The sequence below is a fragment of the Rhinopithecus bieti genome, unplaced genomic scaffold (genome assembly GCF_001698545.2).
Source record: "Rhinopithecus bieti isolate Rb0 unplaced genomic scaffold, ASM169854v2 scaffold_38981, whole genome shotgun sequence".
Taxonomy (NCBI): domain Eukaryota; kingdom Metazoa; phylum Chordata; class Mammalia; order Primates; family Cercopithecidae; genus Rhinopithecus; species Rhinopithecus bieti.
Genome location: NW_016819573.1, coordinates 2,343,965 through 2,358,609, shown reverse-complemented (window position 1 = coordinate 2,358,609; position 14,645 = coordinate 2,343,965). Strand labels below are relative to the sequence as shown.

Sequence of the window (14,645 nt, the reverse complement as noted above, 5' to 3'; positions counted from 1 at the left end):
CGCAGTTTTTCTCTGTGGCCCTGGCTGGAGTGAAGCGGCCCGATATCAGCTCACTTCAAGCTCCGCCTTCCGGGTTTACGCCATTCTCCTGCCTCAGCCTCCCGAGTGGCTGGGACTACAGGCGCCCGCCACTTCGCCCGGCTAGCTTTTTGTATTTTTTAGTAGAGACGGGGTTTCAACGTGTTAGCCAGATGGTCTCAAACTCCTGACCTCGTGATCCGCCCGTCTCGGCCTCCCAAAGTGCTGGGATTACAGGCTTGAGCCACCGCGCCCGGCCTGAATTCTTTGAAATAAGTGGCATCATTACGGCAAGAGCAAGGGCTTTTGTGGACAGCCAGTCCAGACTTGGAATCCTAACTTTGCCATTTCCTAGCTCCTAGCTGTCATTTAATTTTAGTTGTAAATGAGGTTTAAAGAGGTATTAAATGAGATAACATGTAAAGTACCTAACAGTGCAAAACATAGCAGGCACTGAATCAGTGTTAGCTCTCATTACCTCAACTCAAACAGCGAATCCACCAGGGGGAAAAAATCTGAATTTACTTGCATAGGTTCATTTAACAAATAATCTCCTTTGATTTATCTTTGTAGTAATTAATATAGGGACTCAATACCTGTTAATCCCTCTGCCTAGAATTCTCCATCCATCCTTTAAATTATACCTTAAAGGGCCAGCTCTAAATTATCTATCCAACTTAAACATTCCTCTTGTAGTCTAGGAACCTGTATTCTCGCTTTTGTGAGAAAAGTGACCTGTAGTTTACCTGCCGCCACTATTACACAGGGAACTTACTGACGACGAGGACCATGTCACTTTCGTAGCCCAATAACAAGTGCCTGTTGAGTAACGTATAGATAAACATCATGCTTTAGGCTTAGTTTTAGTTGACCTGTAGTTTACCTGCCGCCATTATTACACAGGGAATACTGAGGACGAGGACCATGTCACATTCACATTCGTAGCCCAATAACAAGTGCCTATTGAGTAATGTATAGATAAACATCATGCTTTAGGTTTAGTTTTAGTTCTTCATGACATTGATTTTCCTTGTTTAATTTTGTCTTATTTTACTAACAGCCCAAATATGGAAACCAAGGTTTATACATGAATATAAGGCAAAATGAAATAAATGCCACTTTTAAGATTATTTCATGGCCGGGCACGGTGGCTCACACCTGTAATCCCAGCACTTTGGGAGTCCGAGGTAGGCAGATCAACTGAGGTAAGAGTTCGAGACCAGCCTGGCCAACATGGCGAAATTCTGTCCCTACTAGAAATACAAAAAAATTAGCCGGGTGTGGTGATACGTACCTGTAATCCCAGCCACTTGGGAGGATGAGGCAGGAGAATCGGTTGAACACGGAAGGCAGAGGTTGCAATGAGCAGAGATCCACCACTGCGCTCCAGCCTGGGTGACAGAGTGAGACTCCTTCTCAAAAAATATTAAAAAAAAAAATAAAATAACTTCTCTATTTTATCTATTACTCATATAATGAAACCTTCCTGTTTATGAAGATATGGTAAATTGGCCATGCCTGTATTATTAGATCATCATCTTTTTTCTTTTTCAGATGGAGTCTTGCTCTGTTGCCTAGGCTGGCGTGCAGTGGTGAGATCTCATCTCACTGCAACCTCCCCGCCCCCGGGTTCAAGTGATTCTCTTGCCTCAGCTTCCCGAGTAGCTGGGACTACAGGCACGCACCACCACGCCCGGCTAATTTTTGTATTTTTAGTAGAGATGGAGTTTCCCCGTGTTGGCCAGGCTGGTCTCGTGGATCATAATTTTAAAGCTGGAGGAGACCATACTTAACACCTCACCTGAATTTCTTGTCTTACAGGAAAGTGAGGTACATGGAAGTTAAAAGGACTTGGTCAGAATCAATGAGTTAATTTAGTATCAGAATTAAAACTAGAACTCGGGCTTTCTAATTCCCAGGCCAGTGTTTGCTCAACCACATGTGCCTTTTAAAATCATTAGAGCTACACTCTCCTAGAAGAAAATTAGTTCATCTGCCTTAGAAAGTTCTCAAAGTCCAACTCTCCCCAAGGGGTTATTTTGCCTACACAGACTTCTGTTAGAGAAAACACTTAAGTAGTAACTTACATGTTGATGTTGTGGTTTTATTTCCACAAATTAGGAATGGTCTCAACAGATTCTTAGTCTTCCTAATTATTTTCAGAAAGAATGGGCTAAAATAACAGTCCTAAAATTAAAACTGATATTTCTTGAGATGGCATCCAGAATTTATTTAGTTCATTGCCAACAATTCCATAAAAGTGTAATCATTTTGTTACATAAAGGTGTATTTTGCAACTTCCAAATGATAAGCTTTCCAGAAAGATAATGTTCCTCAAAATCATATTACAATATGGAAGTTTTTCTGTGCCTATGATAAAGGGTATTTTTTGCTTGGAAATATTTCCAGACTAAACCCATTGATCATGTTCAGGAAGGCATAGAATTTAGGGTTTTCATTTTTATATCAGTTAAGACGTTTATGGATATAAGTGATAGAAAATCCAACTCAACCTCTCTTAAGCAGAAATGGCTCATGTAAACTAAAAAGTCTGGCTTGGCACAGTGGCTCACACCTATAATCCCAGCACTTTGGGAGGCTGAGGCAGGTGGATCACCTGAGGTCAGGAGTTCGAGACCATCTTGGCCAACATGGTGAAAGCCAGTCTCTACTAATAATACCAAAAAAATTAGCCAGGCATGGTGGTGCACGCCTGTAATCCTAGCTACTCGGGAGGCTGAGGCAGGAGAATTGCTTGAACCCGGGAGTCAGAAGTTGCAGTAAGCTGAGATCACACCGTTGCTCTCCAGACAGAGTGAAACTCTGTCTCCAAAAAAAATAAAAAATAAAAATAAGGCCGGGCATGATGGCTCACGCCTGTAATCCCAGCACTTTGGGAGGCCAGGGCGGGCGGATCACGAGGTCAGGAGATCCAGACCATCCTGGCTAACACGGTGAAACCCCGTCTCTACTAAAAATACAAAAAAAAAAAAAAAAAATTAGCCGGGCGTGGTAGCGGCACCTGTAGTCCCAGCTACTCAGGAGGCTGAGGCAGGAGAATGGCGTGAACCCGGGAGGCGGAGCTTGCAGTGAGCTGAGATCGTGCTGCTGCACTCTAGCCTGGGCACAGAGCGAGACTCTGTCTCAAAAATAAAATAATAGAATAGAATAGAATAGAATAGAATAGAATAGAATAGAATAGAATAGAATAGAATAGAATATAAAATAATATAAAATAAAATAAAATCCAAGAGTAGTTCTGACTTGAGACGCAGCTGCGTCAGGATTCTTTCTGATCATATTGATCCACCTTCTGCTGATTCAGGTGTAACATGGTAACAAAGTGGCCATGCCAGTTTTAGCCACCACATCCTCTTAAGCATTAAACCTCTTTCCAAAATTCCTTGGCAAAGTATTCCTGACAGGCCATGTATCCATCCCTAAATCAATCACTAAGCCAGGGAATCTAATGTACTAATTGACTTAGGCCTTGGTCCCACGTTCCACATCCAGGGTCAGGTTAGGTCAGCTTCAGCAGAACCACGTGGACTGAGAGTTGGAAACAGAACTTTCCTCAGAGGGAAATCTGAGGGTGAGATTACCAGAGGATGAATGATTGAATGAATGAAGCAAAAATAATAGATGTCCATTGCAACCACCCATGTATCCACTTGCTACAACTTTTAGCTTCCTAAGAAAAACACTAACTGCGCTTTGGTTGCCACCATCAAGCTAGATGAGAGGCAGCCATCCCCCAGACTGAAAAGTGGTGGTCCTTTGCAGAATTGCTTTACTAAATTGCATTATATCAGGATTTTCCCGAGAGTCTAAAGTGCGGTCTTCCACAACTTGTTGTAACATATGTAAACCTGTCTGGTTTGTTGGTTTGCACACAAATGATCACGTTCACACAGTTATTACCATAAGCACAAGTGCTGATGCAGCTTCAAAGATTCGGGTACGGAGTTGTGGAAAGATCCACTGGAAAGGATTCGGCAGCCAGAGGAGCCTCTGTCTCTTTGGCCTGAGGGACACACAATTCTGTGAAGTTGGGTGAATTGGGGATGGCCTCCTTAGGTCTGCGAGGTGCTTTCTGTATAGGACGACTATATACTTTAATGTTCAAACTGGGACACTTTTGAGAATAAAAGGAGGTGTTAACCAGATGGGACTTGGGGATAAGAGGCACCAACTGGAACTCTGCCAGGCAAACTGGGGCATACATCTAGGTGTGTGTGTAAACTTAGCCTAACAATGTTGATCTAAACATATTCAACATAAGGTATGTAGTCCATGGTCACAGAATACACCTGAATATATTCACCTCATTTATTGCTTCAGACAACTGCCCCTGCAGAGTTCAGGGTATGGGCATGCCTCAGAGTATCTGTCATTGTTTATTATTGGAATGTGATTACCAGAATGTCATTTTTATAAGTATCATTTTTAGAAAACGATCCTTGAAAGAAATTCTCATCTTAGCGCCCGGAACAATTTTGTTGTTTTAGAGATAGGGTCTCACTCTGTCACCCAGGCTGGAGGGCAGTGGTGCCATCACAGCTTACTACTGCCTCGTCCTTCCTGGCTCAAGCCATTCTCCCGCCTCAGCCCTCCAAATACCTAGGACTACAGGCACATGCCACCATGGGGAATAATTGTCCTTTCTGTATCTGGATTTACTTTAATCTTCAGGACACTGCGAATGGTGTATCTGACCAGGTTTCTCTGTCTTCACTATTGAAAAGCTTAAACGTGTGGCCTCATGAAATAGGTGTGTATGTCATGGTGTGCTCTTCAAGCCTCATTCCAGACTCCACTTTGCATCCCTCACTCTTGGGTTTCCTTTATGTAACTTTTCATTTACACAACCTTGTACCCTAGCTTTTCTTGTCAGTCACTTTAAGTCCCGTAAGTAAACGACAGATACTCCCCAGCCCAACTGCCTACAGAGGTGGGGTGGCCGGCTACCTCTTCAGTTGATTCCTTTAAGTTTAATAGGAGAATGTCAACCCTGCATGGATCAACCTCTAATTCAAACAAACCATCAGGGGGAAAAAAATTAGACAACTGAATTTAAACACTGAATGTTTATTTGATAAGTTTTTATCAAAGTTGTTTAGGTGTGACAGTGGTAGAGTGGTTATGTTTTCTTTTTTGTTGTTTTTTGAAATGGAGTCTCGGTCTGTCACCCAGGCTGGAGTGCTCACCACCACCTCCATCTCCCAGGTTCACACCGTTCTCCTGCCTCAGCCTCCCGAGTAGCTGGGACTACAGGCACACACCACCATGCCCGGCTAATTTTTGTATTTTTAGTAAAGACGGGGTTCACTATGTTGGCCAGGCTGGTCTTGAACTCCTGACCTCGTGATCTGCCCGCCTCGGCCTCTCAAAGTGCTGGGATTACAGGCATGAGCTGCCACGCCTGGCCCTGGTTATGTTTTCTAAAACAGTTATCTTTTAGATATATATGCTGAAATATTTACAGCTAAGTCTGCGATGGCCAAATCTGACAGTAGACAGAGGAATATAATTTTCTCCCAGGGAGGGATAACAAATATTTTTGAACTACATAGGCTGCCATACTCACCCCCGGCTCCCCTGAGAGTGGAACCAGTAATCAGCATTTTAAATGCAAGCACCCAAACACCCCAAGACTGATGCAGGTGGTCCTCAGATCTCACTTTGAAAAACTCTGCCCTATAAATGATACTTTCTGGACTCGACTCCAGAAAAACTTTGCTTACTCTGAGAGACTGAGTCATTTTCTTGGGACTCCATGTATCTCTTGCTCTTATTTCTAATTGTTGGCCACACTCTCAGAGAATAAAGATTTTGAGTCCTGCTCCACAAAAAGAGCACTCTGTGGTCAGGTAAGTTTGTGGTAGGCCATATACCTGCCCTGTTCTGAGAAATTCACTGTGATCATTACTTCAGAACTCTGAATAGTCCTGCATTAAAGAACCTTGTTTAAATTTATTTGGCCCAGTTTCTCACACTAAACACAGAACCTTTGTTATGTAATCCTATTAATAGTTCCCTAGAACATTGAGTTAAAATTTCAAACTGCATTAAAATACATTATCGCAAGCTGGGTGCAGTAGCTCATGCCTGTAATCCCAGCACTTTGAGGGACTGAGGCAAGAGGATCACTTGAGCCCAGGAGTTTAAGAGCAGCCTAGGCACCATAGTGAGACTCCGCCTTTGCAAAAAAAAAAAAAACAAAAAAGTGAGCTGTGATTGTGCCACTGAGCTCCAGCCTGAGCACCAAAACAAGACTGTTTCAAAAACAAACAAAAAGAATTATTACAGATTAGGACTTTGTACTTACATTTGTTAATGAGGCTGTTTTAATTTTCCATTCACCATTGCAGTAACTGCCATTTCTCAAGGTACACTCTCTCCTGCCTCCATACTCCATGTAAAGAAATAGTTGGCTGCGGGGCTTTTTATCCCGGCTGAGAGGAACCTGCGGCCAGTGTGGCTGGCTGGTTTTGCCATTAGCGGGGGCCTTTCCTGAGGACGGCGTACGGAGTGTGGGGAATGAAGGATGGCAGCACGCCGTGCATTAGAAGCTGTTTTGGTAGATCTCAGTGGCACACTTCACATTGAAGATGCAGCTGTGCCAGGCGCACAGGAAGCTCTTAAAAGGTTATGTGGTGCTTCTGTAATCATTAGGTTTGTGACCAATACGACCAGAGAGCAAGCAACACCTGTTGGAAAGGTTGAGAAAATTGGAATTTGTTATCTCTGAAAATGAAATATTCACATCTCTGACTGCAGCCAGAAGTTTACTAGAGCAGAAACAAGTCAGACCCATGCTGCTAGTTGATGATCGGGCACTACCTGATTTCAAAGGAATACAAACAAGTGATCCTAATGCTGTGGTCATAGGATTGGCACCAGAACATTTTCATTATCAAATTCTGAATCAAGCATTCCGGTTACTCCTGGATGGAGCACCTCTGATAGCAATCCACAAAGCCAGGTATTACAAGAGGAAAGATGGCTTAGCCCTGGGGCCTGGACCATTTGTGACTGCTTTAGAGTATGCCACAGATACCAAAGCCACAGTCATGGGGAAACCAGAGAAGACGTTCTTTTTGGAAGCACTGCGAGGCACTGGCTGTGAACCTGAGGAGGCTGTCATGATAGGAGATGATTGCAGGGATGATGTTGGTGGGGCTCAGGATGTTGGCATGCTGGGCATCTTAGTAAAGACTGGGAAATACCGAGCATCAGATGAAGAAAAAATTAAACCACCTCCTTATTTTACTTGTGAGAGTTTCCCTCATGCTGTGGACCACATTCTGCAGCACCTGTTGTGAAGCAATGTGTGCGTCTGAAGCAACTTGAAACGCAGCTTCTTATTGTCTGGAATGAATCCCTGACCAACTCAGTGCCAGCATCGGTAGACACACACCAGTCAGTGCTGATCGCTTTTTAACCCTCTTTTGTTGTGCGTTAATTAGAAAGGTATTGAATTGCGGCCAGCCAGTAAGCCTTACACATCTCTTTTATTTTGTAACTGAAGATGAGACCAAAGAAAGGGAAAGCTGAGATTTTGCTGCATTCCTTTAAATATCAGGGCGCAAGGAGGCGAGGCTGCAGGGAGAGCTACCACAGGAAGAGTGTTCCCTGCTGCTCCTCATGGAAAACAGGGAGGGGGGATTTCAGACTGTGAAGGAAAGTTGAATGGTGGTTTTTATAAATTATAAAGTAATGTATTAAAAGGGCATTAGGCTGTAGTTCTAAGTAACAACGTGTGAAAGCCAGCTATATGTGCGGCCAAATGGGAGAAGACAGAAAGTAACAATGGAGAATTATCCTTTAGCCCAAGTATACAGATGAATTTGCTTTAATAGTATGTGAAAACTAAATTTTCACTTTATTCCCAGCATGGGTGACTTTCTTTTTCTCTGTCATTAGCCAGAGATGACTTAATTTAAAATTTGAGAACCAATTTTAATTAAAATAATACTTCCGCATTAATAACCTATCATTGCAGATACTATTACACTGTGTAACAGTTTTTGAAATTTTATTAAATTAAAACTATCAGTATTTTACAGATGTTTAATTAGACATTGTTATTAACAGGAACAGTGCAGGAAACTAAATCAAGCCTGTAATGTTCTTATAGACATGCATTTTTGAAGTTGGTCCACTAGGGCTATTAACTTGTACATTTGCAAGATTTCATTATTTTTGCCTCTGACACTATGGGAAAAAATTTTTAGAAGCTATTGGGACAGATTCAAGCTTTTATGTACTTTGGTACTACAGCTGTAAAATGAAATCTCGTCTTGTAGCATGGATTATTATTCTCATGTTAAACCCACCAAAATGAAGGGGACTAAACAGGTAATGATTTTCCTAGTGTATTTGCATACTGTGACAATCCTGGGCCTTGCAATAGTTTTACAGGGCTCTTGGGCATTGAATTATTGGATGTAATTGTACATCATTGTAGTGTTCATCTTATTGAAGCTCACTCTGATGTTAATGAGCTTCGGGTTTTGATGCTTGTTTAGAGATCAGCAGTCTTGGATGGGAGGGAACAAAGCTAAATAAATGGTGGTTTGGTGAAAAAAAAAAAGAAATAGTCGTATAATAGAGTACTGCACTTAGAATCTAGAAACCTGTGTTTAAATTCTTGTGTCACCATTTACAAGCCATGCCATCTTGAATATGCTACTTAATCAGAGCCTCAGTTTCATCTGAAAATTGGTAATAACAGCTATCTAACCTGCATAGCTCTCTGCTATATTGCTGCAAAGATCAAAGATGACACATATGAAGTGACCTAAGTCTGCAAGATGATTTCAAGTAACAATATGTTTACTCCAGGCTTAGCTCAGAGTTGCTTCTAAGGAGACATGGATCAATTTCCTTACATTTGCTTTACAGCCACAGATTACAGCACTAACCCAGTAAATAACCTGACCATCCTAAGGGAGTCCTGGCACAGGCGTGAGTGTAGGGGCACTCGTGATCCAAGTGCATCAGCAGTTTATGTGGCAGATGCCTTTCCCTGCTGTAGATCTTGTTTGCTGTAGCTAAGTCAGGAGAGGGATGAAGCCATTATTTAACTCTCTTCCCTTTTGTCTGTCCATGAGAATGAAACAAAAACAGGATTCCACAGCCATACCAATCCTGATTAGCAGGGTGTAGAAACCAGTTACATTGCCTGCCACTGGACCAGGAAACCTGGATAATTGTCAGTGTCCTCTTTTGCCCCTACTCTAGGATATTAGATTGTAAATCACTGTCAATACACCCAGCTGATGAAATGAGGCCCATGGGGCCACCAGAGTTAATACTGGGAATGAATATAGGAACACACACTAAGGCCTCCTTTGGTAGACAAACAGAGTACCAAAGTACCAAGGACCTACCGAAATAGCTCAGGCTTCTTCTTTGGAAAGAGAAAAGGCAGAGCATGTGCAAAGGCCTGCTATTTCTGGCCAGTTTCCTCACTCAAACTATAAAGTAACATCAATATTCATGATGCTAACGAAGGTTAAGTGGATCTGTTTTCCCTTCTATAGTTTGGATCATCTACTTCTTCCTCACCCTGACACTATTTTAAAAACCTTCAGATATAGATACCTATATACCTATTATCTATTAGATGCATTTATTTGTGACATATTCCCAGATTTAAAGAGAAAAGTGTCAGAGAAGGGGGAAAAAAGTACAGAAACACAAGTTTATATTTATTTAATGCTAAGAACACAGATACTCTAAAGAGATAAACAAAAAGTAGTTTTATTTTTTCTAAATAGGATTTTGATCACAAAAATGCTGGTAATTCAAACCTTTAAAGCAGAAGAGCATACAACCTAAGAAAAATGCAAAACATATTTCATCTCTCACCTGAGTTAGAACACCTAAGCATTCTTCTTAAGAGATTAATACAGTCACATGTTGCCCAATGATAGGGATACATTCTGTGAAATGTGTTGTTAGGTGACTTCGTCCTTGTGCAAACAGCACAGAGTGTACTTACGGAACCCTAGATGGTATAACTTACTACACACCTAGACTGTATGGTATAGCCAGCTTCTCCTGGGCTACAAACGTGTACATCATGTTACTGCTCTGAATACTGTAGGCAACTGTAACATCATAGTATTTGTATCTAAACATAGAAAAGGTATAGTAAAAATACGGCATTATAATCTTACGGGACTGCCATTATATACGTGGTCTGTCGTTGACCGAAACATCATTATGTAGTGCATGACTATTAAAATTGTGCAAAAAAAAACCCCAAAAAACCTGTATCCATAGTGTTTAAACCATAAAACCAATACCTGGTACATACATGACAAAAACAAAACAAAGCATGTAAAATAATAGGCAGCCTATAGAATTCAAAGACAACAAAGGTGACAAAGTCAGGTAAAAGAAAAGGTAAAAGAAAGGCAATTAGGGATCATAGATAGTTTTTAAAGCAGGAAGCTGATGATGTCCACTGTAAGCCTGGAAGAAACCAGGAGTCTGAACACAGAGCAGTTACTGATAGGAAGGATAAAGTGCTACATCTCTAATAGCAAGCAAATGAACTCTACTGAAATTGCCAGAATGAAGGCCAAGGTGGTTTTCAGTAAAGAGTGTTCTCCTTGACAGCAGAGCCAGCATGTGGTTGAGCCGGGACCTGATACCAGCGAAGTGGAATTGCCGCTCTTTGTTCAAGTTTCTAAGTGAGTCACTCAAGTACAGTTCCATGTGGGGGGTGCCCAGGTACTTGGGATAGCCAGGATTGTGGAAGTCAGTGGCTCTGATGGAAGCGGGAGAGCCAGTGGAGCTTGCCACAGAGCCTTGGGAAGACACAGAGGAGGAAGACTTCAAACTGGAAGATCTCGATACAGACATTTTTGAGACTGGTGACCCTTCTGTAGATTGAGTTCCTTGAGGAAAGAGAATGTTCTCATCCATGTCAGTCTGAGTGGTGGTCGACCTGGACCAAACCATGGTTTGAGAGCTTGCTATCCTGGTGGTGACTGCAGTCTGCGTCCCAGCACATGCTGTGGTGATGCTGGTTTGTGTTCCCACCTCACTCACACTCAGCCTTGGCATCTCCTCTCCTGGCTCTGTTTGAGTGGCAGCGTCAATGGCCTTTCTGCTCTGGAGCTCATCCCTGTGGCTGTTGAAGTAGTCTTCCTCACTAACAGTGGAGGACTCACAGCCATGGGGCTTACGCTCTGCCTTGCCCTCTGCGGGCATCTCTGGGTCCAGGTCCGCCTTCCTGGGAGTACTTGAGAGCCTAGCCAGCCGCATCCGCAGCAGGTTGCCCAGGGTGAGCTCCTTAGACTGTGGTTTTCGGTCGGTGAGGTGATCAAACTTGTTGCTGCTCTGGAAGTGAGACAGGAGTTTGGGGCTGATGGGCTTGGACTGGGCATACAGGATTCGGAACTCCAGATCAAAGTGTTCAACCACTTGGCCAGACAGAATAACCAAGTTACTGCTGTTTAATTTGCCATCTGTCCATGTAAAACTTAAGGATTAAAAAGAAACAAACAGCAGCTGGTAAGGATGAGCAATTTTGGTTTACTCACTGTCCATCTGAATAATATAGCACAGGTATCTTGGCACATAAGGGTCACAACTTTGGTGATACAATACCTAACATTTGCATGCATTTAACTAGCCTTAACATATATATAACACATATATGTATTACCATAAAAGTAAAAAGGCCATCTGTTTAACAAACACACTAAATGCTCAGCCTCAGAGGGATTTTTTTTTTTTTTGAGATGGGGTCTTGCTATATTGCTCAGACTGGTCTTGAACTCGTGGGCTCAAGCAGTCCTCCAACCTCAGCCTTCCAAAGTGCTAGGATTACAGGCATGAGCCACCTTACCTGGTCCTTGCCTCAGAGTTTTTAAAAACTAGAAAGGGGGCCAGGTGAGGTGGCTCACGATTGTAATCCCAGCACTTTGAGAGGCCAAAGCGGGCAGATCCCTTGAAGTCAGGAATTCGAGACCAACCTGCTCAACATGGGGAAACCCTGTCTCCAGTAAAAACACAAAAAATTAGCCAGGCGTGGTGGTGCATGCCTGTAATTCTAGCTACTCAGGAGGCTGAGGTGGGAGAATTGCTTGAACCCAGGAGGCAGAGGTTGTGGTGAGCCGAGGTCATGCCACTGCACACTCTATGACAGAGTGAGGCTCCATGTCAAAAAATAAATTAATTTTTTTTTTTTTTTTTTTTTTTTTTTTTTGAGACGGAGTCTCTCTCTGTTGCCCAGGCTGGAGTGCAGTGGCCGGATCTCAGCTCACTGCAAGCTCCGCCTCCCGGGTTTACGCCATTCTCCTGCCACAGCCTCCGGAGGGAGTAGCTGGGACTACAGGCGCCCACCACCTCGCCCGGCTAGATTTTTGTATTTTTTAGTAGAGACGGGCTTTCACCGTGTTAGCCAGGATGGTCTCGATCTCCTGACCTCGTGATCCGCCAGTCTCGGCCTCCCAAAGTGCTGGGATTACAGGCTTGAGCCACCGCGCCCGGCCTAATTAATTAATTAAAAATAAAACTAGGGCTTGTAAGTATTTAGGCCAGCATCCCCATTTTAAAGGTAAGAAAACTAGGCCAGCACCCCCATTTTAAAGGTAAGGAAACCAGATAAAGGGATAATCACAGTGGGGAGCTACTAATGGACCCCAGATCAGGCCCCAGGCCCTATGAATTGCTAATGCCCTGCTCCTTGCTACTGTTTGAGTGGTAACATGCCTTCCTGCCCTCAAGCTTGTCCTTGTGGCTGTTGAAGCAGTCTTCCTCACTAACAGTGGAGGACCCACAGTCATGGGGCTATGCTGCCATTTTCACAAAACACCATGGCTCAAAACATGTTAGAGCTGATTAGTGGCCATATGCCCTTGCCTGTCCAGTGTCCCTTCCCCGCCTCCCTTGTCTGCTAGCAGAACTCACACCCATCTGTACCCCAGAAAGCTTTCATTATCATACTCTCTCCAACCACAATAGGGGCAGGCATATGGTCCAGACTGGCCAGAGTATCTTATTCCCTTGGATGCAGGGATTCATTCAGGTTGGGCATGTAATCCCACCCGAGCCAAGTAATTTTTTAGAGATTTCTTTTTTCTTTGTCAAATGGATTCTGACAGAAGGGATTTATAGCAATTCTGAGTGAAAGAGTTTCACCCTTTGGGAGACAGCTACTAAAGACCATGTAAGAAAGCCAGGATCTGGCCGGGTGCAGCAGCTCACGCCTGTAATCCTAGCACTTTGGGAGGCCGAGGCAGGCGGATCACGAGGTCAGGAGATCGAGACCATCCTGGCTAACACGGTGAAACCCAGTCTCTACTAAAAATACAAAAAAAAAAACTAGCCGGGCGTGGTGGCGGGCACCTGTAGTCCCAGCTACTCAGGAGGCTGAGGCAGGAGAATGGCGTGAACCCGGGAGGCGGAGCTGGCAGTGAACCGAGATCGTGCAACTACACTCCAGCCTAGACAACAAAGCAAGACTCTGTCTCAAAAAAAAAAAAAAGAAAGCCAAGATTGTTGACTTCAAAGGGAGAGCCTGCCTAAGAACAAAAATCAACTCGAAAACATCAGAACCAGGAGACAGTGTTCTGATCAGTGTGTGGGTCCTAGGTCAAGGTGAACTGAAAACCAACTGTAACTTCCTATGCTTCCTTCCAAGTTCTTCAAGTCAGTACGTTTGAGAGTTAGCTGACACTCGCCATCACCCCACTAATGGTGGTATTTGTACCGGAAATAGGTTTCAAATAGAGATCATAAAACACAGTCAACTCTGTCTCCTGTAACCAAAAATCTGGCTAATCCAAAGTCCCCCTGAAAACTGCCTTCAAAGCCTGAGAAGGAAGATTCTTTTGAAAGCCTTCAATGAGGCCAGGAGCAGTGGCTCACACCTGTAACCCCAGCACTGTGGGAGGCCAAGGCCAGCGGATCACTTGAGGTCGGGAGTCTGAGACCATCCTGGCCAACACGGTGAAACACTATCTCTACTAAAAATACAAAAAGTAGCCAGTCATGGTGGCATGGCTGTAGTCCCAGCTACTCGGGAGGCTGAGGCACAGGAATCACTTGAACCTGAGAGGCAGAGGTTGCAGTGAGCTAAGATGGTGCCACTGCACTCTAGCCTGAGCAACAGAGCAAGACTCCATCTCAAAAAAAAAAAAAAAAAAAAAGAAAGCCTTCGATGAGGTAATGTAAATAAAACACCTATCCAACACCAAGATTATAAAACATCCTCAACAAATGGAAGCTATCATTGTCATCAATTTCATTTGAAGAGGGTAGTTTTATATTTTAGAACAGCCAAAACCATTTGTAGTTAAGTTTGGTTAATATAGATAAATCCTACTTGGGTTAAAAAAAAATTTTTTTTTTAATAAACTTCTCACAAAAGGAAATTCCAAGAAAAAGAGTTTGTATTTGTTTTTTCCAACAGCCTCTTTGGTGAAGAAAGTTCAAATTTTATTCTGAGCAATGAGAGTATTGTTTAAAAAGGTGTCAAAATTTTCTTGATCTTACTGCTTCATCTTCCACAAGTCTTCACATTTCTACCTTTACCCAGGGCTGACACGTAATTATCACTCAGGGTTGTATGTTTCTTCAAAAATGGGGTTTTCTTTTTAAAA

General features: G+C 43.1%; 1 protein-coding gene and 1 pseudogene across 2 annotated transcripts in view; one reads left to right on the top strand and one right to left on the bottom strand.

The window, feature by feature from the left end:
- Positions 1-6,261: 6,261 nt before the first annotated feature.
- On the top strand, positions 6,262-7,433 carry LOC108519856 (haloacid dehalogenase-like hydrolase domain-containing protein 2 pseudogene; annotated as a pseudogene). The gene has a single exon (XR_001882742.1). The product of XR_001882742.1 is annotated as a haloacid dehalogenase-like hydrolase domain-containing protein 2 pseudogene (transcript).
- A 2,333-nt stretch (positions 7,434-9,766) lies between these two features.
- Positions 9,767-14,645, bottom strand: part of SACK1D (scaffolding CK1 anchoring protein D) — a 25,186-nt gene continuing 20,307 nt past the window's right edge. The window contains exon 4 of the mRNA XM_017859130.1: positions 9,767-11,518. Within this exon, the coding sequence (XP_017714619.1) occupies positions 10,537-11,518 (982 nt within the window). The 3' untranslated portion in view covers positions 9,767-10,536. The remainder of the gene's footprint in view (positions 11,519-14,645) is intronic.